The sequence below is a fragment of the Sminthopsis crassicaudata genome, chromosome 4 (genome assembly GCF_048593235.1).
Source record: "Sminthopsis crassicaudata isolate SCR6 chromosome 4, ASM4859323v1, whole genome shotgun sequence".
Lineage (NCBI taxonomy): Eukaryota > Metazoa > Chordata > Mammalia > Dasyuromorphia > Dasyuridae > Sminthopsis > Sminthopsis crassicaudata.
This window is the reverse complement of record NC_133620.1, coordinates 262,551,796-262,579,629: the sequence shown is the minus strand read 5'-3', so window position 1 is coordinate 262,579,629 and position 27,834 is coordinate 262,551,796. Positions and strand designations below refer to the sequence as shown.

Sequence of the window (27,834 nt, the reverse complement as noted above, 5' to 3'; positions counted from 1 at the left end):
TTTACCAAATAAATTAATTTTATTTCAGGTATACACATCTAACATTTTGGAAGGTCATTCATATTTATTCTGGAGTTTGGTAAACTTTATTAGTCTAGCAGAGATTTTTATTCCCCTAAACCCAGGCAGATTCAAAGAGGAAGTTACATGAATTAATTTAGTTATAGCTAGGAAAAAAAAACTACGTACAGTTGAAATGATTTGTTTCTTCTAGGCACTTTTCTGAATTTTAAAGAAGTAATTGGCCAGTACAGAAAGCGAAGAATTGATCTGTTTATACTTGCACATTTCTAGGGAATTATTTATTTACATTCATATTTACAAATGCATTTGGTAGCATTAATTCACACAATTTTTAACTATATTATCCTTTCTCTTCTTATAACCTCAATCAACATTTTATAACATTTTATCATTTTCTAATCAGAACCTAAAATAAAGTGACTCTGAAATCACTCCTCATCAAAACTCACAATCATTCTTAATACAGTGGAGCAAAACCCCCAAACAAAACAAAAACACTTCATTCAATGACTTTGGCCAATACTTTTCACTTAAAAAAAAAAAAAAGAAAAGCCTTAGCACCAAATCTTTCTCTTTCTTTTGGAATTCCATGTAGCACATTGTACACATTCTATTCTACTTGGTTAACCATATATGTACCCCTCTCATCTCCCTAATTACATCCTCGAGGGTAAGGATTTAACTTTATCTTTGTAATCTTCAGTACCCCCCCTTCTTCTAGAATCATTTCTCCCTTCCTCATTCACTTACATTCCCTTAGTCTGGCTGCTTAATAAATTTTTGTTGAATCCAATCGACCCAAGGAAAGTACATAGATATTAAATAGTATTACTAAACATGTATAGAATCCATTAGTTCCTTGATTCTGGTAATTTCCCATGCTTCAGGATAGAAGTTTCTTTCTTCCATTTCCCATTAAGTCAAAGAAAGAAAAGCTTGAATTTTATTCTTTGTATGTCAAATAATGTTGTTTTCAGTGTATTTACTCAAATGTTACCCCAAACACAAACTGCCAGTTTTCCTAACATATAAGCAAGTGTTTTTCATAAGAAAGAATGATTGATTGGCCCCTTAACACCTGACAACATAACTGCATGAAGGGTTAAGTCATAACTAAAATGGAGCAATTTCTAGTTGGGAAATTTTTTAAAAAGGAAAAAGAAAAGAAACCTCAAAGAGAATCTTCCAAATCATCCTGAAGAACACTGTACTAAAAATATGTGCTTTTCCTCCAGTTATCATCTAATAAGTAAAACACATACATTCTCTGCTTTACATCTTTATATATCTGTCAAAAAACAAATCAGAAAGAAACAATGACAAATGTTAACTTGCTTTCTCTTATGGGGTTCTGTATTATAGCTTTCAAAACCTGAACATTCAATTTACACAATTTCCTGCTCACTCTGAGTGAATTAAGCCAGTAGTTATAACATTCCAATTCATAATTGTCTTGATTTCAGCAACCTACTTGTTGAAGCAAGTTACAGGATAATAATATACTGGGAAACTACAAAGTACAACTATGGATGCTTTCTGAGTCTTCATACTGGAAATTTGTAAATTGGGGGATTAGTATTTTAATATGGTTTATCCAACTCAAGTATATCTCAGTTTTCACCACAGAAACCAACTGCCAGTTCTTTCCCACAAACTAATCCATTATCATCTATTTATACGTGAAAGAATTCCACTTTCACCATTTCTTCTTATCCCCTTCTAAGATGACAACAATCTTACAAGACATGCTTCTTGTTTTATCCCAAGGCCATGAACCTCTTCTGTTTGCAAGAATCCCTATAAGTCAGCGGGATCTTTCCCTATTGGCAAGAACTAGGGAAATCCTCTTAGCATGCCTTCATTTAACAGTTTTTCCTATCTTAACAAGATACCACCCTGAGTCTGTCAGGAGTACACTCATATTCTACATAAATACCTGTCACTGGATACATCAAGAATTCTAGGATAGACAACATAATCTCCTTACAGCAGCTATTATGGCTTGTGCTGAAATAACTTTTTTTTGAAAAATGAAATCTATGGGCTATGAATATGGGAATTCACTGATTGAAAGAATCTGAGGGAAGAATTTATAGCATTGGTGGTGCTTAAGGTTGATTGCTGCTTTTCCAGCTATGTTTATCTGAAGAGTGATCCTAGACATTTGCCAATAAACTCCAATCACTTATCCAATCAGGCATTAGTTAATAAGAGGAAGGGTAGTAGAAATTAGAGTGGACATGGGGTGTTTATGACTCTAGCATGTGACAAGGGGTTAATAAATGTTTGTTAACTTAGGAGATAGATGTTGATTATGTTGGATTGGGATGGATTTGATTTAGAGTTCTCTTAAGAACCACGGTATCATTGATTTCACTGTTTCTTCCTTTCTAAGATCTTTTGAAAGTGCTATTTATGAAACTTAGGTAAGAAATCTAGAGCTTTGAGATGTTTAACCCACCTGATTGATTGCCTGAATGATTGATTGAAAAAGTACTGATCAAACATTCACTATGTGCCAAGCAATGTGCTAAGTTCTGGAGAGTGCAAACAAAAAAGGCTAGACAGCTTCTGCTCTCAAGGAAGCTGCATTCAAATTTGAGGGAAACAACATATCAAGCAAAGTTTAGCAAGGCCCAGAATTCCTAAGGGAGCAATAATGAGGTTTACAGCAACTTCTTGAGGTCTCTAAATTAAATATTATTCTAGTTTAGTTTAGTTGCTCTGACCTCATTCATGCACAGTTGGTCTGTTCTCAAAAAGATACTAAAAGCAATCATCAGTGACATTTTCTTCCAAGAAGTGAATTTAGGTCTATATCCAGGAATCTTACAATGCTTTGAAATGATTTCTTCAGCAAGAGATGCAGATAAGAATAGAGAGGACATTTTTTCCAGTCTAATTTGTAGGATTGTGAAATTGTAGTGGAAGACGGGTACAAACTCCACCTTTGATACATTCTGGATGTAAGACTCTGGGTAAGTCACATATTCCCCTCTGTTTTCCAGACACAATTCTCTATGATTTAAAGTTGTGGGGAAAGGCCAGTCTTCAATGGTAGAAGTAATGCCCTCACATGGGAGCTTCCTATACCAAAGAAATCACATGCTCACTATCTATCCCAACTTTGGAGAATTGCAAGTCTATAGCTAGAAGGAAGCCATCTAGTCAAATAAATAATTTTATAGATGAGGAAACTGAGGACCACAATAATAAGCATCAGAGGAGTCTTCTGACACTAGAGCCTGTGTTCTTTCTTTTTCTGTACCATATTGTTTCATTACGTAGCCAGTTTTTCACTGCCCTATAACTGTGATCTAAGATAGCACAGTATGTATTACACTGGATTTGGACTAAGGAAGACTGGAGTTCAAATTCTGTCTCAGACAGTTACTCTTTTTGTGATCTTGGTAAGTCCTTTAATCTCTCTTGAGTCTTAGATTCCTTGTCTAGAAAGTGGGAATAATAATAATAATAGTAATATTTACCTTAATGTTATTTTGAGGATCAATTGAGACATGTATAAAACAATTTAAAACACTATATAAATGCTCGATATCCTTACACTAATAATGTATGCTATCTTAGTGTGAAGGCTTCATATACCTTTGTTGAATTTGGAAACACTGCTGCTCAGGTTTGCTATTTTGCATCCATTCCAGAGTACCCCTAGTTCCCTCTACTGACCATTTATAAAGTGCTACTCAAAAACCATCATTGTGGCATGTCCTTCTTTTAATATGCCCCATTGTTTTTTGTTTTTTAATATGCCAGCCACTGTGCTAACTTCATAAAATCCCCATTTCCTCCACCATTGCCATTACTGCTAAGCAAAAATGTTGACATAGTATGAGCCATCTGTGATTTTAAAGCATTTTAGATACTTAGCTTGCTCAACAAGCCTGATTTTTAATGTTGTTTTATAACTCAGCCCTGGCAGCCAAGTTGCCAAGGAAGCAGAACTTCTCTTTGAAGTCAAGGGAAATTGTGTTTGGAAAAGTTTCCCAGGGCTGCTATATTTGAGGGGAGAACCAGAGCCAATATACTTAGTTGGTTACATCCTTTCTGAATTTAGACTATTTTTAAAATCACAGACCCTTTTTCAGGTGATATAATTAAATGTTGAGAGATTTGAATACCATAAAGGGACAACATTACAAAGACCCATGAAAATGCAAAGTATAAACCTGTTTTTCCAGGTCAATAAATTAAGAAAAATGACAACAATTAAGAAATGTCCAAATTTCTAGCAACAATCTAATACAAGGTAGGACAGGGATGAATGGAAATACAATTAGAATTTTTTATATACTTCACATTTAACCCTGTAAGCATTTTTTTTATTACACATAGCTCATAATTGAAGAAGACATTTTCTTTCGAAAACAACGAAAGTAGAATTCTGAGCACATTCCAAACATGAACAGTGAACAATAAAAAATGATATCAATTGATTACAATTTGTCCCTTGAATGATTTAGAATTTGGCAATTGTATAAGAAAATGAGATTATATGCAATAAATTGTTTCTACATTGATTCACAAAACAAATTTGGGGCAGAAATAACTAGGGAGATGCTTTAAAACAGACAAGGATAATTTTAATATTTCTTTAGAAATATCATGTTTTTCCTTTCAGAAAACAAATGGAGCAGTCGTACTAAAGATTCAAACGGGAAAGAATAGCATATCACTAATAAAACTAAAATTTAAGAATGACACCACTGTTACTTTAAGGGCATTGATAAGCTGAAGTGTCCAGAGAAGGATAAGCAAGACTGTGAATGGCCTCGAATCTATCTTTTGAAAACTGATGAACAGATTTTAGGATATTTAGCCTGAAGAAGAGAAGAGTCAGTAGGAACAGTGATTGTTGTGTTTAAATATTTGTACTGTTGGCATATTTGGAGGGGGATTAGAATTATTCTTGGCCCCAGAGAGCAGAAACAGAAGCAATAGGTAGGAGTTACAGAAAGGAAAATTTAGGATTGATGTCAAGAAAAAACTTTCTAGCAATTATAACTGCCTAAAAAAGGAATGTTTTGCCTCATGCGGTCTTTGAACAGAAGCTGGATGACCACCTGTCAGTTACATTATACTGTTACTTCCTTCTAGTTATAGGTTAGCCCAGATGGCTGCTGAGGCCCCTTCCAGTTCTCAAATTCTGTGATTCATATGGAAATCCTTTGAATTGCTAAGCTTTATGCATCAAAAACCAAAGCAGCCTAGAATTTGTATTAATCTTTTCATATATGTAAAAAAGAGGTCAATATGTTTAAACAGTAAAAGGGGAAAAAAAAACCTATAAAATAGCTTTTCATCTAAGTAGTAAATTAAAAACTTTTTTTTAAGACTCAGTAATCATGTGATTTAAGGTCTTGCCATCATACAAACTAGGGATAGCAAAGTTGGCAGTTATATGGGGTACAGAATGTAGGAAGACAATGAATCACACTTTAAAATATTATTTCTTAAAAATAAGTGTATTTATAATGCTAAAGAATCTTGCAGTCAAGGATCCATAAGTGCAAAGTCAGGTTACAAGTGGTAAAGCTTTGGCACTCCAGTGGATAGTCACATGCTTTTTAAACCTTGTTCTGGGAGTATAAAAACTTCTCATTTTATAATTAGAAGTATTGTACTGTCAAATTCATGGAAACAGGGACTGGATTTGTTATTTCATTGTAAAGGAATATATTTAATTGTATAGGAAACTCCATAGTAAGGGATCTTTCAACCAGTGCCAGTAAATATTCTCTAGAATTTATAGATTTGGAGAATGGACTCTAGCACTGAGAAGTTAAGTGACTTTTCCAGGCTGACATAACCACTATGTTTCAGGAGTGAAACTTGAACCCAAGCTTTTCTGAGTCTAAATCTGACTCTCGAGTCACTATCGCACATTGCTTCTTTGACAAATTCATACTGAGGTGTAATTGGTTGATATTGGATCCTTTTTCTGAGGCAGGTTTGGTTAGTTGAGAAGAAACTGCACTTGCCTGAATTTGGGAAGAAGAAGTGGTGCCACAGGCCAACAAATGGAGGAAAGAATTCATAAAGACAAATCAGGAACTTCAAAGTCAAAACTTATCTATGATTTTGTCTGGTTAGCCTTGAATAAGGCAGACCCCATTTTGAAGAATAGGTAATGGATCCTGATTGTTTTTGGTTGTTTTTTAGATATAGACTGGCAAGATATCCATTACTTAGCCCTAAGTAGGAATATAAAATTGCACTATTAAGTTATGACCAAGTTTCCTCAAGTTTTTCCAGAAATAGCTGGGAAAAGTATAGAAGAGAGATAAGGGGACACATGAATCTTCCAAAATAAATAAATAAATAGACATATAAGTACCATATGCACAACTGAAATTGTTTAGAATGGAGAAAATCCCAGAGTAACTTTTGTGCAGGAATGAATTCCTTGCTTCCATGGGTAGTAATTAAACATTTGTTTTCTATCTAATGTGCAACAACGTATTGACTGATAGTATAAAATATGCATACAAATAAATGAAATATTTTAAAATATTCTAGAAGTGGACCAATTCTATGCAGGTATAGGTGAGCAAAATTATTCTTAAACTTTAATGCAAAGTCAGAATTGAATTGGAAAATTCAGAGTTCCAGCAATAAATCTAGACATATCTGCCTCCCAGTGGCCATTTTGGGAACTATTTCCTCTTTACTACTTTGGCTGAAACCCTGGTTTTGTTTTTGGTTTTTTGTTCAAATTCCAATCAGTCACCGGAATCTGCTAATCAGTAGATTAAATGACATTCGAGATTTTGAAATATCTTGACAGGGAAATTGCAGGTCACTGTTATTTAGATCATAAAAGGACAGGGATTATTTTGCATCTTTTGGTATCCTGGGCCTTTAGCTCAGTGCCCAGCAAATAGCAGCCGTTTAATAAGTGTTTATTAAATAGTATAGAATTGAATCTCGGATGAGATATTTGTAAACCACATCACAGTGCCTGACACATAGCAAGTGCTGAATAAATGTTTATTGAATTGAATTGAATCAAATAAGATGATTTTTATAAAGCATATAGTATAATGTCTGGCACGTTGGAGGTGCTCCTTCCCTTCCCGCTTACCTTATCCAAACCCCATCATTTTAGATCTGAGGAAAATGAGATCTCAGGTGATTCAGTGACTGGCCCAAGACCTTACCGGCAGGTAAGTAGCCAAGCTGGCTTGTAAACCCAGTACCTCGGACTCTACTTCTCTGCCTCTACCTCTTACTTGGCTCATTATTATATTCTAAAATACAATCATGATAGGGGAAGTTTATACGCTGTATCTTGTGGTTATTTTTTTGTGGCCAAAGTGTTAATAACATAGCTATTTAATTGCATCTTTTCTCTTCATTTTCACTACATTTAAATGCTGACTGGTACAGAGGACACTGAGCTAGCCCTAGATTCCCGGGCCATATTGTTAGGCATAGAAATAGTACAGCATGAAACTCCCACAGTTGCTTCTGGCAACTCATCGTCCTCAATCCATTCGTTAAGGTCGGGATTGAAGCACTGGACGCACTTCTTGTATTTCTTTTCTATTTCATTCCAGCCTCCCACCAAGTAAATCCTCCCATTGAGTGTTGAAGCCCCGGCTGTGCTGACTCCAGTCTGAAGAGGAGCTACATAACTCCACTGACTTGTATAAGGATTGTAGCACTCTACGGGGATCACGTCCACCCTTTCCCCCCTGGGCCCTACCTGGCTCCCCCCCATCACATAGACCCTCTCGCTGAGAGAGATGGCGCAGTGCCAGCCTCTTGGAGTGCTAAGGATAGACTTATCTTGCCAGTCATCGCTAGCAGGGTCATACATACACACTGAACGGGAATAAGCGCTATTGATGTAGCCTCCCGTCACTAGGATCTTGCCATCGACCACAGCACTGGCGTGGCAGCATCTCGCCACCTCCAGAGACTTCTTCATCTGCCACTGATTTGTGGAAGGCACGTAACATTCGATGGAAGACAGGCAGCCTTCTGAGTTGCGTCCACCTACTGCGAAAAGAAGCCCATTGAACACGCTGAGGCTGAAATGAGTGCGTTTCTGGTTCATGCTTGCCAGGTGTATCCAAGTGTTAAAACGTGGGTCATATCTGAAAATGTTTAAAAAAAAAAAAATGTTGTCTTACTCTTCTCTGTTGTTCCTGAGGAATTTAAGCTATTTTAAACCTTGTCGGTTCAATATCCATGGAAAAGAGATTAGGAAAAGAATCCATTGTGTCGACTTCTTTGCTTATGCCCCACTTCCCACACTATTAAAAACAAATCATGACACTAACTGATAAAGAGAGCAAAAACAAGTTAACAACCGTCCCCCCCCCCCAAAAAAAAAGCTTCATAGATTTAGAGTAGCAAGGTACCTCAAAGATAATGTAATCCAATCCCCTTATTTTATAAGTAGCAGAACTGGGGTTTAAATCCAAGTGGGTTTTTTTTTTTAATCAGGAGGAAATAGCCCAGTATTTTTGCCAAGAAAACCCCAAATGGGTCTGACTCACAGAATCCAATACGATTGAAAAACAACTCAACAACTTTTTACTACTAATTCAATGCTTTATCCATTCCATCAATGACTAGGTATAAGAAATTTATTTTCTGGGGGGATATATAACCTCCTCATGAGTTGTCAACAGAGACTGGCCCTCCTCAGGTCAACACCTTGGAAAAGAGCTCTGACAAAAATAGATGTCCAGTTTATCTTCATTTACAGTAACTTTTATATTTCAGTGAGGTTTCAGGAAGATATTGGATATTTATGGGCAGTGGAAAGAAGGAAGACAGATCTCTCACTTTCACCCTTAATTTTGTGTTCCTATAAACATCCACCCATTCATAGCTAATTATCAATCCTCTTCCAATCCAGAGGGAAAACTTTTCTTGGAGTGTATCATTTTTTCAGTCTCAGAACTTTGCATGCTTCCTGTGCCTATTATCATGCCCTGGCCTTTCAACTAGTTCGATTTTATATTTATATATATATATATATATTATAAACCTTAAAAAGAGAGAATAAAATGGTTTGTTTTTTTTCTTAGTATGTAAGGCTATTTGATTAAAAGACATCTTTTCTGGTCTTTAATCAGAGCAAATATGTAACTGCTTGCATAATATGCACCAAAATTCCCTTTTTTTGGACACCTGTGTAGGATTGACTGGCACAAAACTGGTATGGGTATAGAAATTATTATTCACATTAATCTTTGCCCCATACAATCCCTTTGTAAAACTATGTACAGAGTACAAATGCTTATTAAAACCATAAAGAAATAGAAAGAACAAAAATATTTTTCAAATAGAATAGTTTCTTCTTTTGTAGTTGCTGCCATATGGAAAGGAGAACAGATCAGCAAAGATATTTCTTGTATAAGTTAGGTAGGCTTGAAGAGCAACTCATTATCTCTCATAGTTCAAGTTCTAATATTGGCTTTGTCCCTGCCCATGGTGTCTCTCAGCTAGGTCTATCAATCCCAATCATATAAAACCAATAGAACCTCTAGGGAAAACATGAATTCCTAGGAATCCTCACAAACTTGCACAATAGGTTTAGGACCTGGGAATTCCCATTCCCTTATTAAAAGTATAGTGACATTCTCTGTATAAAGTTATTGCCTATTCTCTCCCATTATCTAGCAAATGCAATCTGTATTCAGCTTTGGAAGAATTTCTAACAGCAAGAATTCAGAATATAAAGTCTTCCAGGAAATATCAGCTGTCCCAGGTGTGCTCACCTAGGATGTGAAACATTCTATTGCTTTTTTCCTATATTCCTATACTTCTTTTGGAAATCCTTTCTCCCTTTCTTGCTTCAATAATTCCTCTTGGTTTTATAAAGCTACCACTATTCACACATGATTTGCTGTTCTTGTGATTTAAGGATTTAGAAAGCACTAACTATGTTCTAGATTCTTTGCTAGATATTGGATGCATCAACTATCTATCTTTTAAAACAACCACAAAAACAACATATCAGGAGTTATCTTCTTAATGTCCTAGTCAATGTGTTCAACTCTGGCTTTCCTTTAAAAAAAAGGGGGGGGGGGGGACAGCTAGGTAGCACAGTGGATAGAGCACCAGTCCTGAAGTCAGGACAACGAGTTCAAATCTGGTCTCAGATACCACTTCCTAGCTGTGTGACCCTGGGCAAGTCACTTAATCCTCAGCAAAACAAACAAACAAACAAACAAACAAAAACTGTTCTATTGGTCTTTCATTCTCTGATTCTATGAACTGAGGTAAGCCACGCATGGCACAGCAAATTGCTACATAAGGACTATTTATCTACAATATTAACCTTTTCATTTCATAATGAGAGATCATTTACCTGCAGAAATTACTGACTGCATGCTTGGCTTGGTTCCTTGCATCATTCTGGTCTTCTCCCCCAGCCACATACAGAAATCCATCCATCACAGTCACACACTGATTAAAACTCTTGGCAGGCATTTCTGTAAGCTTGCTCCATCCATTCTCAGGGTCCCTGTACAAGACGTCTCTACTAAGGGACTTTTCAGTGAGAGCAGGCCGCCCCCCAACAGTGACTAGAACTCGGAAGCCCCCTCGGATTCTGGTGCGCCTAGATTGCAATGTGTTTTGGTGGTAGGGAAGTAGGTGATAATTCATGGCATCCACAAGAAGCTTGTGACAATCTGCATCTTGCATCATCCTGGGTACAGATTGAACATAATTGACTAGGTCTTGAGCAGAAATGGTACCAAAGCGAATATTGCTCAAGAGATCAGCAGCATACTTTACTCTCTTTTGGTCAAATTCTAACCATTTGGTTGCAATCTGGAATGCGACTACCTCAGAAGGCAGCTGCAGGTCGTCATCTACCAGGAGTTCATTGATCTGCTCAAAAGTAAGTTTTAGAAACTGGTCAGTTTCTGCAAACTCGATGAAGTTATCCCGGATAAATTTCTGGGCAGCTGCTTTAGTAGTTTTTAAGTTATAGGTTTCTGCTATGTTAGCAACATACATACAATTCTCAACATTGATTTCTCGTATCAGAAAGTCACTGCACATCTTCACTAGGGTGTGGATCTGAAGGTAGGCAGCAGCAGAAATGATGCTTCCTATTGTGTACAAGGAAAGAGTCAGCTTTCCAGTATAGGCATATGCAATCACAGTAGCCAGGCCAACTGGGGACACATCATTGAGATCGACTCTTTGAGTGGCAGGGTCCTTCTTTAATATGTTGTAAAAATAATCACTACAGGAGGCCATCACTGACTTGTGCACGTTGAAGGATTTGGTTTTGGTGCCAATGATTAAGTCACAGAGGAAGTTCTCCTGCCTCATTTTGCTTAATCCTTCCAAGAGGTTGGGTCCATAGGAGGCATCGGTCACTTCAGATGAGATACAGTTCAATCCATTGCCTCCTTCTAGGAAACTGTTTAAAGCATTTAGTTTATTGAGTGGGCTGTCTTCTACAATTATTGTCATCTCATTCACCTCTCCTTTGTTCTTTTTGACAGTCTTCTTTTTGGGCGCCATGACTGCAACAGGATGTCACAGGCAAGAACTTGCTAAACAAACAAGTGAACAAAAACCAAATGAATAGATTCAGTTAAAAAATAAACACTTTCTCTTTCAGATAATGGAATAACATGGCTCCTCCCTTCAGTTTTACTATATTATATGCCAATTTATGAGTATTTATGGTTTAAGTTTAAATCATACCTAGTATGATTTGCAGGAATTATAAATTTTATTTTGAGTGGGAAAAAGTAGGAAGATATATCTGTATACAAATCCCATGTTTCTTTAAAATATGGAGTTGAGAGATCCCTGCTTATTGAAGGAAATTCTCTTTGAAGTACACTTCTAAACACCCTGTATATGGATTTTGAAACACGGCAATATTATCCAGAGTAGACTCAGATGGGATAATGTGCTACTAGTGCTCACAGTTTAAAAGTATATGGGAATTGGGGCAGCTAGGTGGTCCAGTGGATAGAGCACCAGCCCTGAAGTCAGGAGAATCTGAATTCAAATCTGACTTCAGACACTTAATGCTTCCTAGCTGTGTGACTCTGGGCAAGTCACTTAATCCCAATTGCCTCAGCCAAAAAAAAAAAAGTTTCTGGGAGTCTTCCAAAAGAAGTGGGTATGGAATTTGAGACATAGAGGAAAAATCACAGTCACAACAAGACTATCCTTTTATTAGCACAGACAATAGAAAGGATTGTAGTATTGAGAGACGTTAACAGCAATGCTGTTGTTCTAGTTACTGTGCCAAGTAAATAGCATTACCAATACTTGTGCTGTAATAGATTCCCTTAATACCTTTCCATGAAATAACCCTCTACAGTTACTACATTGGGGATTCTTAAGGAATGATCTGGAATTGACTAGTTCCCTACAATTGGGAACTGAAGGAGGGTAAGTATAATTGGTGTTTTCTAAATTGCAGTACAATTTAAATTTAGTGCCCTAGGGCAAAGCTTTATTTCCCCACCCCAGTTATGGCCTAGTTCTAGCCCCAACTCTTTCAGTAATTGTTTATTATTTATAAAAGTATGGTATTGGCATATAGTATTTGGGAATGATCAAAGAAACCATTTGATACCTAATTCCTTATAAATATCTTGCCAATCTCTTTTAATTAAATGTCTTTGCTTTGAATTTAAGTATTATCTGGCTTGGTGAAGTATAAAGAGATATATCTGTGGGGGGTTCAAAGCTATGAATTTTAATAGTCATCTATCCCAATAGGACCCTGAAACTGGGTGAGGCTGAGAAGAGGGCCATGTTAAAGGGGGATCTGGGCTGATTTCCTATGGGTGGGTTAAATGAATTTAAGCATATAATTACATTATATTCAATTTAAAGTAGAACTACAAGCTATTCTAATTCTCCTGGCAAGACACCTGGCAGTAGTCACACAACAGAAGCAGCAGGCATTTTATTATACCCTGTCTATAGAGCTCAAAAGCCCCCTCCGATTCTGGTGTGCCTCCACAGCAATGTGTTTTGTGGTAGGGAGGTAGGTGATAATTCATGGCATCCACAAGAAGCTTGTGACAAGTTCATGAAAGTTGGCTGAGAAAGTAAAAAGCAGTATGTGTGTGTATGTTTGTGTGACTAATAGTATAATAAAAGCCATCTTTCAGGGTCAATAGAGCTACTTTTGGCCCCAACAGTCTGTTTTAGCCATAGAGTGTAATGTCTGGGCTAGCTTTCTGGAGGACCTTGGATCAGCCATAGTCCTTGGTCTTTAGGTGGAGAAGTGATGAAGGCAGGAGGGCCACTACCAGGCTAGTCATGAATAGAGTCTAAAGTCTTTATTATCTCCTTCATAGTCTGTTTCCTTCACAGTCTATTCACTCTGACTTGACTGTGTCCCAAGTTCTCTCAGCCCTTAAATATCCTATTACAATTACATCATTACAGCATACTGAACATGTGTGAACTAGAGAACCATTCCATCACCATATTAAATATATGTAAACTAAAGAACCATTTTCTCATCGATCACACTGAGTTAACACCTTGTAAGTATCCTTGTTTCAAGTATACTTCTCCAGAGTTCTGGCCCTCTACAATAGAGGGATTAGATAATTTCTATGATCACTTAAGACTAAAATTCTATGATCATTGATATAGTACTTTTATATATCAGGTATTGTGCTAAGTGCTTTATAATTATGATCTCATTGGATCCTCAAAACAATTCTGGGAGGTAGGTACTATAATTATGCCCATTTTATAAATGAAGAAACTGAGGCAAACAGAGGTTTAAATGACTGCCCCACTGTTATCTCAAAAGTGTCTGAAGCTGGATTTTAATTCAGGTTTTCCTGTCTCTAGTTCTGGCACTCAATCCACTATCCAACTGTTTCTTTGAATTACAGAATCACAGATTTTAGAGTTGAAAGAGACCTCAATGGCCATACAGTCCCATCCTTACCTCAAAAATAAGTCCTGTTATTAACATACCCAATAAATGGTATATCCAGCCCCTAAGTGAAGACCTAAGATGAAGGGGAACCCATTTTCTTGAGGTTTTCCCCTTTATTGAGCCTAAATTTGTCTCCAAGAACTTCCCATGGATTGTTCTTATCTCTGTTCCCTAGTGCCAACAGAGCAAGATCAATCCTTCTTCCACTTGGCAGCCCTTCAAATAAATGATTAGCTATTGTGTTCCCCTGAGAATTGTCTTCTTTAGTTTAAACACTCCCATTTCCTTCAATTTATTGTGACATGGCAAGAACAGAGGCTCTTCCCAATAATGGTTGCTATCCTTTGTACATTTTTCTAGTTTATAACTGTTCTTTGCCTGCAACCACTAGATTTATGTGAGCTGATTGGTTCAGAGTATAGTCATGGCCATATTTCTGGGAACTATGCATTTGAATGGATCCTAAGCTCATTGGGACTATTTATATTGATTCATTTTGAACTTCTGATCCCAGATAATTCTCAGACAAACTAGTATCTAAACATATCTCTACCATCTTGTGTTTGTCCAGTCTAATTTTTGAACTCAAGTCTAAGAAATTTATTCCTATTAGATTTCATTTTATTAGATTCAGTCCATTGGTCTAGCTGGTCAAATTTTGTGTTCTAGCTGGTCAAATTTTCTGTTCCTGGCTTTGGCATACATTGTATTAGCTCCCTGTGCCAGCTGCTCTCCATGTGTTCCCCATGGCTCTCAAACTTCATGTCTTCTGTAGATCTAATACTTGTGCCTTTCAGTTTCTAACCAAAATATTGAAAAAAATGTTAAGCAGGCTAGAACTATACATCCCTGTTGCACTCTACTGGACATTATATCTAGGATGTTACCAAAGAAATTTTTAATTTTGAGAAGTGATTAAAAAAAACCACTAACTTTGGAGTCAGAATACCTTTTTCTATCTGGGCTATATCACTCTTCCTCTCTGGGCTTCTGCAATATGAAAGCAGGTCTAACTCTAAAATACATGGCCTTTTAATATTTTTAAAAATGAGTGTTATTGAGCAATTATAATATAACAGAAGGGCAATCCCTTCCCTTCAGCCATGAAATGATTATAATGTGATTAGATTCCTTTCATTTTTAGAATATTCATTGAGGTTTTTTAAAATTATTTTTTGCTACTTAGTGTACTAATCTCACCAGTATGGGAAATGCAATGTCTCCGAACCAGCCGGATCCGATTATTGATGATCAGGGAAGTTTTGCTCAGTTTATGACCTGTGCCAGTTCACCACTCCGCTTTAGGAATCTGGTGGCCCTCTGCTCCCAAGAGTTCATTATATTGGTGCTAATCTTATTTCAGACTCATGATGGATTTGAAGCCCTGCTATAGCTTAGAATCCCTAAGCTTCAACAATCCACCAGTTATGGCCGCTCTAGCAGCAAGAATTAACTGTTTTGGTAAGGTGCTTTTACTATTACTATTTACTACTACTATTACTATTAAAATTTACTATTTACTATTACTATATATGGGAGGGGATTGGGACTTGAGGCCAGGGTCTTACTCTAAGGAAGGAGTACTTATTGGAGGAACAGACAGGCCACATAACCTACCTCTTTTCCAAACTTGCCTGTGACTAAAGAGGTCACCATAAATTTTATGGTCAATAAAAATGAATACTTTAATTTAAAGATAAATTTCATCTTCTCTTGGGAAAGGAGGCCATAGAATTTCATGGCAATGAAAATGTGTTGATAAGTTAAACTAAATATTTTTCAAACTATTATAATAGACAATCTGCTTTAAAAAATCAATTCCAATTATATTCTACTGCAAATACTTACTTTGAGGCAGCTAGGTAGTACAAAGGAAAGTGCTAAACTAGGAAGCAGGAAGACCTTCATTCAAATCCTCCCTCAGACACTCAACCAGCTATTTGACCTCTGGCAACCTACTAACCTTTCTCAGCCTCAGTTTCCTGAAGAGTATAATGGGAATGTTACTAGCATCTACTTTACAGGATTGTTGAGAGAATCAAATAAGATAATTTACAAGGCACTTTGTAAATCTTAACGTTGTTTTTGTTCAGTTGTTTCCAATTCTTTGTGATCCCATGTGGATTTTTTTTACTTTGTCAGAGATACTGGAAGGATTTGCCATTTCTTTCTGTAACTCATTTTTCAGGTGAGGAAACTCTGGCAAATAAAGTGAAGTGACCAGGGTCACACAGTTATTAAGTGTCTAAGGCTGGATTTAAACTCAGGACTTCCTGATTCTAGATCTAGAGCTCTACTCACTGAGTCACCTAGCTGTCTCCGTTACAGGTAATCAAATCCTCATTTTGTAGCAGAGAAAACTGAAGCTTATATTGCTAAAAGTTATTTGTCCATGATGTAGGTAAATTTGGGAAGAATGATTCAAAGCAAAGTCTTTCCTAACTCAAAGTCTAGTGTTCTTTTCACTATACTATGGCTCCTTGAGAGACAACTCTATAATTACACAATCACTTGAAAGAAATAAAATATTGTAAAATCATATGTCCCAGATTTTCTAGCGCAATTCAAAAGTTTTATAAAAGGATTCTTGGTCAGACTATCTGTTCTGATTTTTGTTTTAGAAAATATACTTATCCTAAACGTAAGGTAAGACAATATAAAATTATGTGATGCAACTTAATAAAGATAGCTATTATATAGATATATAGATATACATATCTATATATACATTTATAAATATAATGTTTTAAAGTTTGCAAAGCAAAAGCCATAATTCTCTCATTAGAGATATGTGCTACTTTAGAGAGTAGTTCTACTTTATAGATGAGTAATGCAGCTAGGTGGTACAGTGGATAGAGCACCACGCCTGAGTTCAAATCTAGCCTCAGACACTTACTAGCTATATGACCCGGCAAGTCACTTCACCCTGTTGGCCTCAGTTTCCTCATCTATAAAATGAGTTGGAGAGGGAGCCATCAAATTATGTCAGTATCTTTGAGAAGAAAACCCCAGATGGGATTATAAAGAGACAGACACAACTGAAAAATGGCACAATCACCACAATATAGATGAGGAAAATGAGGTCAAGACTGGTTAAATACTTTATGGTCACCTACCTCATAAGTGAGGCAGCTTTTGAAACCAGGTCTTCCTGACTCCAGAATCAAGCCCTGCCCTCCATCATGCCATGCTATCTCCTGATATAGGCTATATACAGTGATAAGGGGAAATGGAAAAGAAGGGAAATATCACATGGGAGAGGTCTTAGGATGGATAGAAATGTCTTTATAGAAGACATATGAAACTTGAAGGAAATATAGCATTTCATTGTATCATAGATTTAGAAATAGAAGGGAGCTTACAAACCATTAAATCCCATGTTTTTCATTTTACAGATGAAGAAATTGAGGCTCAGAAGTTATGAGTTTGTATTAATAGAGTCAAAAGGTTATAAATCTAGAGCAATTCTGCCTCATTAAATACAATTTATAAACAAGTCAAGATGAAGGACAAAGGAGAAGAGAAGAAGGAGGAGGAGGAGGAAGAGGAAAAGGAGAAGAAGAACAAGAAGAACAAGAACAAGAACAAAAAAGGGGCAGCTAGGTGGCACAGTGGATAGAATACCATTCCTGAAGTCAAGAGCACCTGAGTTCAAATCTGACATTAGACATTTAACACTTCCTAGCTGTGTGACCCTGGGCAAGTCACTTAACCTCAACTACCTCAGCCAAAAAAAAAGAAGAAGAAGAAGAAGAAGAAGAAGAAGAAGAAGAAGAAGAAGAAGAAGAAGAAGAAGAAGAAGAAGAAGAAGAAGAAGAAGAAGAAGAAGAAGAAGAAGAAGAAGAAGAAGAAGAAGAAGAAGAAGAAGAAGAAGAAGAAGAAGAAGAAGAAGAAGAAGAAGAAGAAGAAGAAGAAGAAGAAGAGGAGGAGGAGGAGGAGGAGGAGGAGGAGGAGGAGGAGGAGGAGGAGGAGGAGGAGGAGGAGGAGGAGGAGGAGGAGGAGGAGGAGGAGGAGGAGGAAGAACAATGACCACATCCACAAGACTGCCCAAGAATTTCTGCTGAAATACTGCATTCTAGAATCTGCTTCTTAGTAGAGAGCAAGTCATTTTACCTCAGTTTCCTCAACCGATAGCTGGAATGGAAACATCGAGGTGGCATGGAGGATTATTAACTATACTGTGATATATGAGGAGCACAGCTTGACTTGGAAATAGAGGAGCAGAATTCATTTTCTTCCACTCACTGCAACCTTGAGCAATTAAACATTCTAAACTTAGGTGTCCTATCTAAAATAAGGAGATTAAAGATTAAATAAAGAGGTTAATTAAAGAAATTTAAATAAAGAAATTTAAGATAAAATTTGAATCCTGAGTTCAAATCCAGACTCAGGTGCTATGTGACCCTGGGTGAGTCACCTACACCTGTTTGCCTCATTTTTCTCATTTATAAAATGAGGCAAATAATAATAATAATAACAAAAATAATAACCCAGGGTCCTTGTGAGGATCAAATGAGATAATATTTGTAAAGACTTTTGTGAAACTTAAAGTACCTTATAAATACTAGATGTTAATATTGTTCCATGCACTTAATCTCCCTGAGCTTCACTTCCTTCATTAATAAAATAAAAGGGATAGACTCTAAGCACCTTTTTAGCTCCAAATCCTTTAGCTGTAGGTGTTCTTTCACTTGTTTATGACATTTGTAGGAAAAGAGAGATGGCCTCTTCTCTAGGCATTATCACATACCCTATAACAGTTTTTGCTCCTTGAAGTACAAAATCCCTGCATTAAGCCCTGGTGCATATTTTAGTTCCTTAGTTGTTACAACTTTCTCTATGTTCCTGAGTAATTCTCCATCCTTACACCCCACCCCCCTACACTCACCTTTCCTTCCCCTTGCCTCTTATCACCTGCATCATCTTAGTTCTTGCCCTGTCCCCATCTCATGGTCTTGTTCAATTCATGATGGGCAACAGCCCAAGGAGACTAGAGGATCTGGCAATAGTCAGGGTAAATGGTCACTGTTGCTTGGTATCCAGTACCCTATATCAGCGACAGTGATTCCCTGTTTACTTGAGGGATCAGGAGTTCTGGTAACAGCAAAACCTAAGATCTCATAAAGGACAAATAGGACTAGTTAGCTTGTAGGTTGTCTAGTTACCTTAAATAAGTGCAGGGGGATGAATATAAACTTAAAACAAAAAATACCCCTGTCCTTCCTGCCATTATATACAAATACATACATACATATATACACATATATAATATATACATGTATATACAAATCTTATATGCTCCATATATACAAGTAACAACTTCAGAACACTTGGATCAGATGAAATCAGACTAAAGTAAATATTAAGGGCAATTTTCAAAGGGGAAAGCAGTCACAGAAGGCCAGCCCAAGGGATAGTATGAAAGAAGAAAGAGGCACTTCCTTGCTTAGCACCAGTGAAGATGGGTTTTATAGACTGATTATATGCATGCATATCAGCCTTTAATATTTTTTTTTTAATTTTTTAAAGCACCACTGGCCTCTTGCTCAAGTTACTGACTAGCTGTAACTTAAGCTCCCAAATCCCAAATTGTTGTCCCAAGTCAGTGGATTTTGGAAATTCCTCTAATCTCAGATTAGATTCCATATACCTTTTGCACCTTTTAAAATTAGAGACCCTGCCTCCTCCACATCCTAGTTCTGTGATTCTAGATAAGTCACTTTACCTCTCAAGGACCCAGGCAACTCTCTAAGACTAGAAGTTACAGAAAATGGTTGGTCTGCTTGGGTGGAGGAAATGAGCTTTTTACTATAATAAGTAAGTGAAAACAATATTAAAAAGTAAACAAACTCAGATGAATTTCCATGAACACTTTTGGTTGCAACCGGAAGAGTAAAGACCACACACTCTTTTGAGAAAAATGATTATTTCTTTCTTATATTGAAAACCAATTATTTAATTGGTACTATTTTCCCCTTTCTTATATGCTTATTCAGAAATCAGTCCTTGTTATCCCCAGTCAGTCTTTGAAGGGCAGGGCTGGTGATAAGATGAAATGGAAAAACTCTGATCTGATCAAAATGCAAAGAAATTCTAGTTTTGGTGAATTGGTGAATTCTGGCTGATTGTGTTTTAGTCAGATAGCCCTGGGTGAAAATGGATTTCCCCCTTTTCTCTAGATTATCCTAAACAGGGTGGTATAGGTATAAATAATTTTCTTTAATCAAGACTGACAGTTACTTTCCCTAGCCCTTCATTATAAGAAATCCACATCTCATTATGATATTCATTCTCTTGATACTTCCAAAGACATTTAAGCATTAAGCATGAGGGTCCTTTGGTTTAGAAAAAAATAGCCAAATGGATCACTAGCATGAATTAATAAAATGATTAATTATCCATAAACTACATCTCTCAAACTTTTCATTTGCCACACTTCCTTCCTCTGGATAGAGATGTGGGTTACTATGGTGATGAAATGTCAACTGTGATCATTTTTGCTTGGTGTTTTTATTTGCTGGGGGGAGGTATCAATTCAGGACATAGGGTACATATATATATATATATATATATATATATATATATATATATATATATATATATATATATATATATATATATATATATATATATATATATATATATATATATATATATATATGTAAATGACTATAGTCATTGGGTATCAGTAAAATTTAAAATAAAGGGGGGGTAAAGGGACAGATTATCCATGACCAGAAGCACATTTTCTAAAGCAAAATAGGGTTGGAGTTCTCTTTTGCCCTCAGGAAGGCTGCAATGCTCCAAGTCTTTAGGCTTAGACTCCTAATGGCAAAAGTAACTGAGAAACAATATGTCAAAAAAAATATGTAATGAAAATGCAAAAACAAACGGGATATTTTTAAAACTTCCACGCATATTTTTCCCTTTCAACAAACTTTTGAAGTAAGTGCTTTGAAGTTTAGAAGGTTGAGAGGCAGTCTGACAATAATTTGAGTGCTAGGCTTGGGGAAGGTAAGACCTAGATTTGAACTAGAGTTTGAACCTGAAGTTAGGAAGATTTAAGTTCAAATTCAACCTCAGACACTTTGCTCTTGGGTAATGCATTTAACCTCTCTCTGCCTCAGTTTCCTCATCTATTGCACCTGCCTTCCAGGGTTGTTGTGAAGAAAAAAATGAGATGATGTTTAAAAGGGGTTTTATAAATCTTATGTAAATTCTAGTTAAAAGAGCTAAACTTTCCTTGCCTCTGATATTTAATACCTGAGTAACTTTGGAAAAGTCATTTCATCTCTCCAAGTTTCAGTTTCCTCATCTATAGACTATAATAACTATTACTCAAGATCTAGATGAGACTCAAGTGAGATAATGTAAATTCAAGCTACATAAATGCGAGATATCAAGGTCTTTATTCCTTATTTTGTTTCTTTGATCCTTATAGTTTCTTCATCTATAGAGTGGGAATAATAACACATGTAGTTATTGCCTCATAGATTAATGTAGAGTTTAAATGAGATAATGTCTATTCAAAACTACAAATGTGTTAGCTATTATGTTGGATTTTATTTATTATTCTGCTTGGGCCTCAATTTCTATAAAATGGTAATAATAACATGCCTTGCCTCAGATGGCCGCTATGGAGCTCAAATGAGATAATGTAGATAAGTGCTATAAAAATATCAACTATTATCATGTGGGATTGTTGCTTATTTCATATGTCATTTTAAGATTACTAAGTTTATATTAACAGTATGTAATTAATAACAGAATACTTAATTTAAAAATAGAATCAGGAGTCAGGAAATACTAGGTTCAAGTGTGACACAATACTAGTTAAGTGTGTGATTCTGGTCGAATCATTTAACATTTTTGTGTCCCAGGTAACTTACTAAAACCATTTTGAAGCAGAACTTTATCAATGAAGCTATAGGCTCACTTCATTCAGTTTTATTCTTTAAAAAATAGATGCTTGTAATAAATATCTACCATGACTTTGAGACATCCACATTTATTGTTTTTCAGTCATATCAGTTGTGTCTGATTCTTTGTAACCCTATTTAGGTAAAGATACAGGAGAGGCTTATTATTTCCCTTCCAATTCATTCTACAGATATGGAAACTTAGGCAAACTTAGACTTGTCCAAGGTCACACAACTGTAAGTATCTGAGGCTGGATTTGAACTCAAGAAGGTAAGTCTTTTTGCTCCCAGCCCCCTCACTTTATCCACAGTGCCACCCAGTTGCCCACATTTATTATATACCTCCAAAAGTAATAGAAGAAAGTATGGTAAAGGGAGTCTTTACAGCAGCAGATATGTATCAAGGATTGCTATTTGCTTGTGGAGCAACTTTTATCACATGCATATAATTGCATATAATTTGTTTCCTTTATATATTTTTTTTATTTTCTACTATTTACACTTATAAAAATATAATACATTATCCATTTATTTCATAATTTAGAATTTATTTTATTTTATATATTTAAAAGTGTTATTCTAAGAAGATAAGCCTAGGTTTTATAAGACTACCAAAGAGAGTCTGTGGTAAGGTCAAGAATCTCTTCTACCACATAGACATTTTGGCCTTGTTTGTAACATTTATGGCTCTATTGGCATCACAAAGTATTATAAAACACAATGAAGGGCATGAATTTTCATATATTACCACATTGTTCAGATTAGTTGGTTTGATCACTGACCACAATTCGTTGTCATTTCTCAACAAATTCTCAAAGATAAATCACTGAGAATAAATTTATGCTAGCACCTGTGTCCTAGATGTAATTTGATGCAAGTTATCCCTCAGATGAAATGTTTCCTCTGCTCATTTAAAGAGATTAAGCCTCTTGAATATGGAATGTTAGAGAGTGAGAGGACTCTCTCCAAAGTTGAAAATACCATGAAGGAGAGGGTAAGGTAAATGAATCTTTTATCCAGATCTCAGAATATAAGACTAAGAGTGCACTACAAATGGTTAAAAAGCCTGTTCTTATACAAATAAATAAACTGAAGAATTTCTTTCAGGAGCAGTTAATGTATCTAGCTGCTAGGAACTAACCAGAATAAAATCATAAAGCTGGGGCTAGTGGCTCACTCTTATAGATTCTGCTTCTGGAAAGGCTGAAGTTGATGAATTACTGAAGTTAGGGAGATCTAACTTGCAGTAGGGCTAAAGTTAATCATGTTTCTAAAGTTTAGAATAATAGGGTGAGCTTCTGAAAATGGAGGCCATCAGTCTGACCAAGGTGCAGTAGACAGCAGATTAAAACTCCTATGCTGATCCGTAGTAGATTTGGGTTCTGAGTTGTACTTGCAGTCTGGGCAAGATAAGGAGAAAATGAAATCTCTCCTGCACCCTTTCCCCCCAAAGACAGACTGACATGTCATCATGACTGGCAATATGTTTATCAGAGGACTAGCCTAAATAGAAGTAGGTCTCAAAGTGATTCTCTCTCCAATTCTTTTAGCCTCTGTCTCTCTCCATTCAATTATTTATCTCCTTTTTTTGGTTCATTTATTTCTTATATGTATTTGCTTATTTGTTTATCACTTATCTACTTGTCCATTTATTAATTTACTTATCTGTTTAACATATTTGCTTACTTGTCTACCTATCTAATTATTTTTATATTTGCCACAACAGGTCATGAAGATCCTCTGTTAAGTCAGGGGGGAAATTGCCATCTGTAGCATTGAAGAAAACACATTCTCATGAACTAGAAATATTTTGGAGAAATAAAATAGTGATAATAATATGAAGGATCTCACAGACTTATTATGAAGAAAATATGACCCAAGGATTTAGGAGCTGGAAGGGATCTGAGAGATCACCTAGTCTAATTTAATCATTTTATGGGTGGGAAAACTGAGGGCCAGTGAAGGGAAGGGACTTGTACTTTGCTAACCTTTTAAAGTACTAACTATAAATGTGAACTCTTAGTCTCCATAGGATGCTAAATTGAAGGATATTACTGTAAATGTGACTTAATAATTCTAGAGAGTCAAGGACCTACCAAAAAAAAAAGGAGTACTTTCTAGTTTTCATACTTAAGTAAATAATATTCATATATTCCACTTAAGTCAAGTTGCTTCCTCTTTTGTTGTTGTTCATCCTTCCTTTCTGATGAGGAACAGCAATGTCATAGGATGATGTGTTGACTTGTGCATTCATTGGATTTAAGTGAGGCAGAGTTGCACAAATTCATCAGTTTTACTCTTTCAGAATCAATGCAAAACAAAAGTCAAGACTACTGGTCATGGCCTGATATGCAGTGGATGACCTTGGCATCTTTGATGCCTGATAGAGCTCTAAGTAAGTGTTCCATAGTCCTAAGTAGTCGTTGGAGCAAATTGTTTTCATTTGCCCATTCCACTAGGGGAAGTCTTTGAAAGCTTGGGGTAGACATCTCCCTAACTTGATGACCGATTTGAGGCCTATTGATTCCCCTCAACCTGGCTCTGTCAACTGAGATGATTTTATCAGAGTGTGGACAGTGCACATGTTACAGCTTTTTTCTTTAAATACATTTCTGATCATAGCTCCTAATATAGTAATTCTAGCAATACATATGGTGCCTTTTGAAAGGGTCTGAACTTAGTGAGATAAGTGCTAAATCACACTCTTTGTGAATCTCGGGTTTCCTTACCAATCAATAAACAAGCATTTATTTAGTATTTATTTATTTTAGTACTTAGTTATTTAGTACTAATATACCCAGTTTTACTAAATGGCATCTTAAAATTTCTTCCAATTCTGGGTCTAGGAATCTAACAATCTTTGGTTTTATCAGTATTGGAGATGAAGAAACTCCTCTTACTTATGTGGATCACCAACTTTCCTGAGATTTAGAGTCTTAGAGAACATCTGGAGGACACTGAGAGTTTACATGATTTGCCATAAAGCCAATAAGCTAAAGAGGTTGTATCCAGTTCTTTTTAACCCTGAGATCAGCTTTTTTCCATTACCCTATGATGTTTCACATGTACCTGTGTATACAAAGTATCCCAAAGGTATCAGAGCACTTTTAAGCTTTGATAGCCCTAAAGCTTTTGGAATATGTCTAGTGTTTCTATGTATATATGTAGTATTCTATGAGCTGTTTGGTAACAAAGTGGATAGGAGACTGGGTTTGAAGTCAGAAAGGCTCATCTTCATGAGTTCAAATCTGACTTTAGACATTTATTACCTGGGTAAGTCATTTAACCCCATTGACCTCAGTTTCCTTATCTATAAATGAACTGAAGAAGGAAATGGTAAATCACTCTAGTATTGCTGACAAGAAAACCCTAAATGGGGTCATTAAGAGTCAAATATGACTGAAACGACTGAACAACAGCAACAGAGACTCTGTTGAACAGCAAACTCTCTTTCTATCAGCAGAGATACTAACTAGGTCTGTAATTTCATTGAAATAGGGAACTTCCATATGAGGAAATTCCTTCTGAGAACAATACAAGTCAATACCTTCTTTCCAGTTCAGATCACAATCATGGGAATTGCTAGAGAACTAAAAAGAATTAAATGACTTGATGAGGATCACACAGTCAACAGGTATCCAAGGCTGGATTTCAACCTAGAACTTCTTGGGAAATTTACTGTCATTACATTATACTGCATATATTCACATGCCTGTAAATGAACTATTTGTGTCTAACTGGCAGAGCATTTTGAGCTTGTATTGATCTGATCAATACAATCAGACACACTGTAACTTGATTCTAACATTTCATTTTGGTCCTCTTCGAAAATGAAGGACAACATTTATTTCTTGCCATCATCGGAAAGGATTGTTACTTTACCTTTTGGCTTTTTTGAGGTGGAAGGGAAAAAGGAGAGGTTCCTTAGAATAGGACACCACTTAGGGCAAGATAAGAAGCCATGTGTGCTAAAGTGTCAGTGTCATTCTCAAGCTTGAACTGGTTGAGTGTCCAAAATGTCTTATAGCTGGAGAGGTGAATCAGCTGCTCCCTCTGCCCCCTCCCTTCCACATTCCAAAGGCTGCATCTGTTGAAGCCTATCAGAGTTAACTCCAGGAATAGTAACAGACAGGAGGGGACTGGCCCAACTTGCCATTTTAAGTTTGGTCTGGTTTAAGGTGCATTTGTCTAAATGTCTTATGAGCCTTTCTTTGCAATGTGTCTTCATACTTTAGATTAAGAAACTTAGAGGCACACACAAAAAAATGCTAATCCAAAACCAATATGTTTTATAAATGCTGAACCAAAGAATTGGGTTGTTCTCCATGTTGATAAGTATGCTTTTGACAGTCATCTAAAGTATGAGTCCTGTGGTAGCCTATTAATTGCATTCTGAGATATCTCTGTATAATAGCATAAACTCTGGTTTCTGATAAATAGAGATGTAGATTCTGTACTTTGGGGGTGGATACAATGATAATATATTTTTTTGTCAGCTAAGCAGTGAAGAAAAATTCAGCATGATCAGATATGGGAATTTCAAAGTAAGTGGGAAACGTGAGATTTAAAAAAAATATTCTAAAACCATTCTATCTCTTTCCTTTCCCACCAGCTATCACAATTAGTTTTGGTCTTTCAAGCAACAACCAACTTGGGTTTCAACACCTCTCATGTTTTCCAAAATTTTTTTTATCTCTGAGACTTCACATGAAACATTTCCCTGCCTTGAATTGTAGATCTCGGACATGACTAATTTGCACCAGCTGTGGACTTGCCATCACAGAATTAAAACAAAAAATAAAATATGAAACTTCCTCATATGCCCTAATCTCAAATAGGCACACACCCAGAATACAAGAGGCAGCCCCTAAGAGAGTAGCCCCAGATCTTACCCTCCTCTATCCAAGTGCTGGCCCAGGGTTCCAAAATGAAGCTTCTGTACTGAATTCTTCTTGGTGGGTAACCTGAGGGAAGAATGAGAGGGATAGAGGGAGAGGGAGAGAAAGAGAAACAGAAGGAAAGAAAGAACAAGGAAAAATCCCACCCCGAGCTTCCAACAGCCACCTGACAAGCCCCAGCAGCAGCGATTTCTAGTGTGACCCTTTCCTGTCACTCTGAAAAAGGGAGTCTGGAGACTGCGCGCTGGGGCAGTGAGCATGACCCCTCCTGGCCACCCAGGGACAGAGGGAGGGACTAGGAAGGAATTGGATTTCTCAACCTGTCCAGTTTTTAAAAGTCAAGGGATCAATTGACTTCAGTTCACAATAAGAATATATTTTAGGGGAATGAAAAGGTTTCTGGAGGTTGGGAGTGGCCCATAGATTTAAAAGAATTAGCTCTTCAGAGATATAAGATGATTACCTCAAGCTCTTTGCGAAGATATTATTTGTCATTAATAGATTGGACAGATGTAAGGAGAGTAGTTGATGTTTACTGGTTCTATAGCATTCTGTTATTAATCAACAGGCAGACCTGAGTTCAAATTCTGCCTCAGACTCTAGTTGTGTGACCATGGACAAGCCATTTAGCTTCTTTCAGACAAAGTTTTCCCTTCTAAAATTGGCAATAAGAATAACACCTATTTTTTGGAACTCTCAAGTTTCTTATGAGGATAAAATGAAACAATATTTGCAAATCTTGAAATGCTATATAAATACTAGCTCTTATTATCAACAAATATTTATTAAGCATTTAATATGTGCCAGGATTACCTCCCATTTGCACTGAATATGTTTGTGTGTGTATGTACATATGCATATTGTACACTTACATATTGTTGTTTTCATATTCTCTCGGGAGAATGGGAACTACCTGAAGTCAGGAACTGCATTTTTGCCTTTCTTTGTATCCTCAGAACTTACTAAGGTATCTAGCACATAGAAAGCTCTTTATAAATGTTTTTTGATTGATTTTAAAGGTACTAAGCTAAGCACTAGTGGTTCAAAGGAAAAAAAAAACAAAACA

At 36.4% G+C, this 27,834-nt stretch overlaps 1 protein-coding gene across 1 annotated transcript; it reads right to left on the bottom strand.

Moving 5' to 3' along the window:
* On the bottom strand, positions 1–26,974 carry KLHL31 (kelch like family member 31). Its single transcript, XM_074310638.1, has 3 exons — positions 26,763–26,974; positions 10,373–11,576; positions 1–8,144 (listed from the first exon to the last, which is right to left on the bottom strand). The coding sequence occupies exons 2-3, from the start codon at positions 11,542–11,544 to the stop codon at positions 7,412–7,414; spliced, it is 1,905 nt and encodes a 634-aa protein (XP_074166739.1). The 5' UTR covers positions 11,545–11,576; positions 26,763–26,974; the 3' UTR covers positions 1–7,411.
* Between the last annotated feature and the right edge of the window lie 860 nt (positions 26,975–27,834).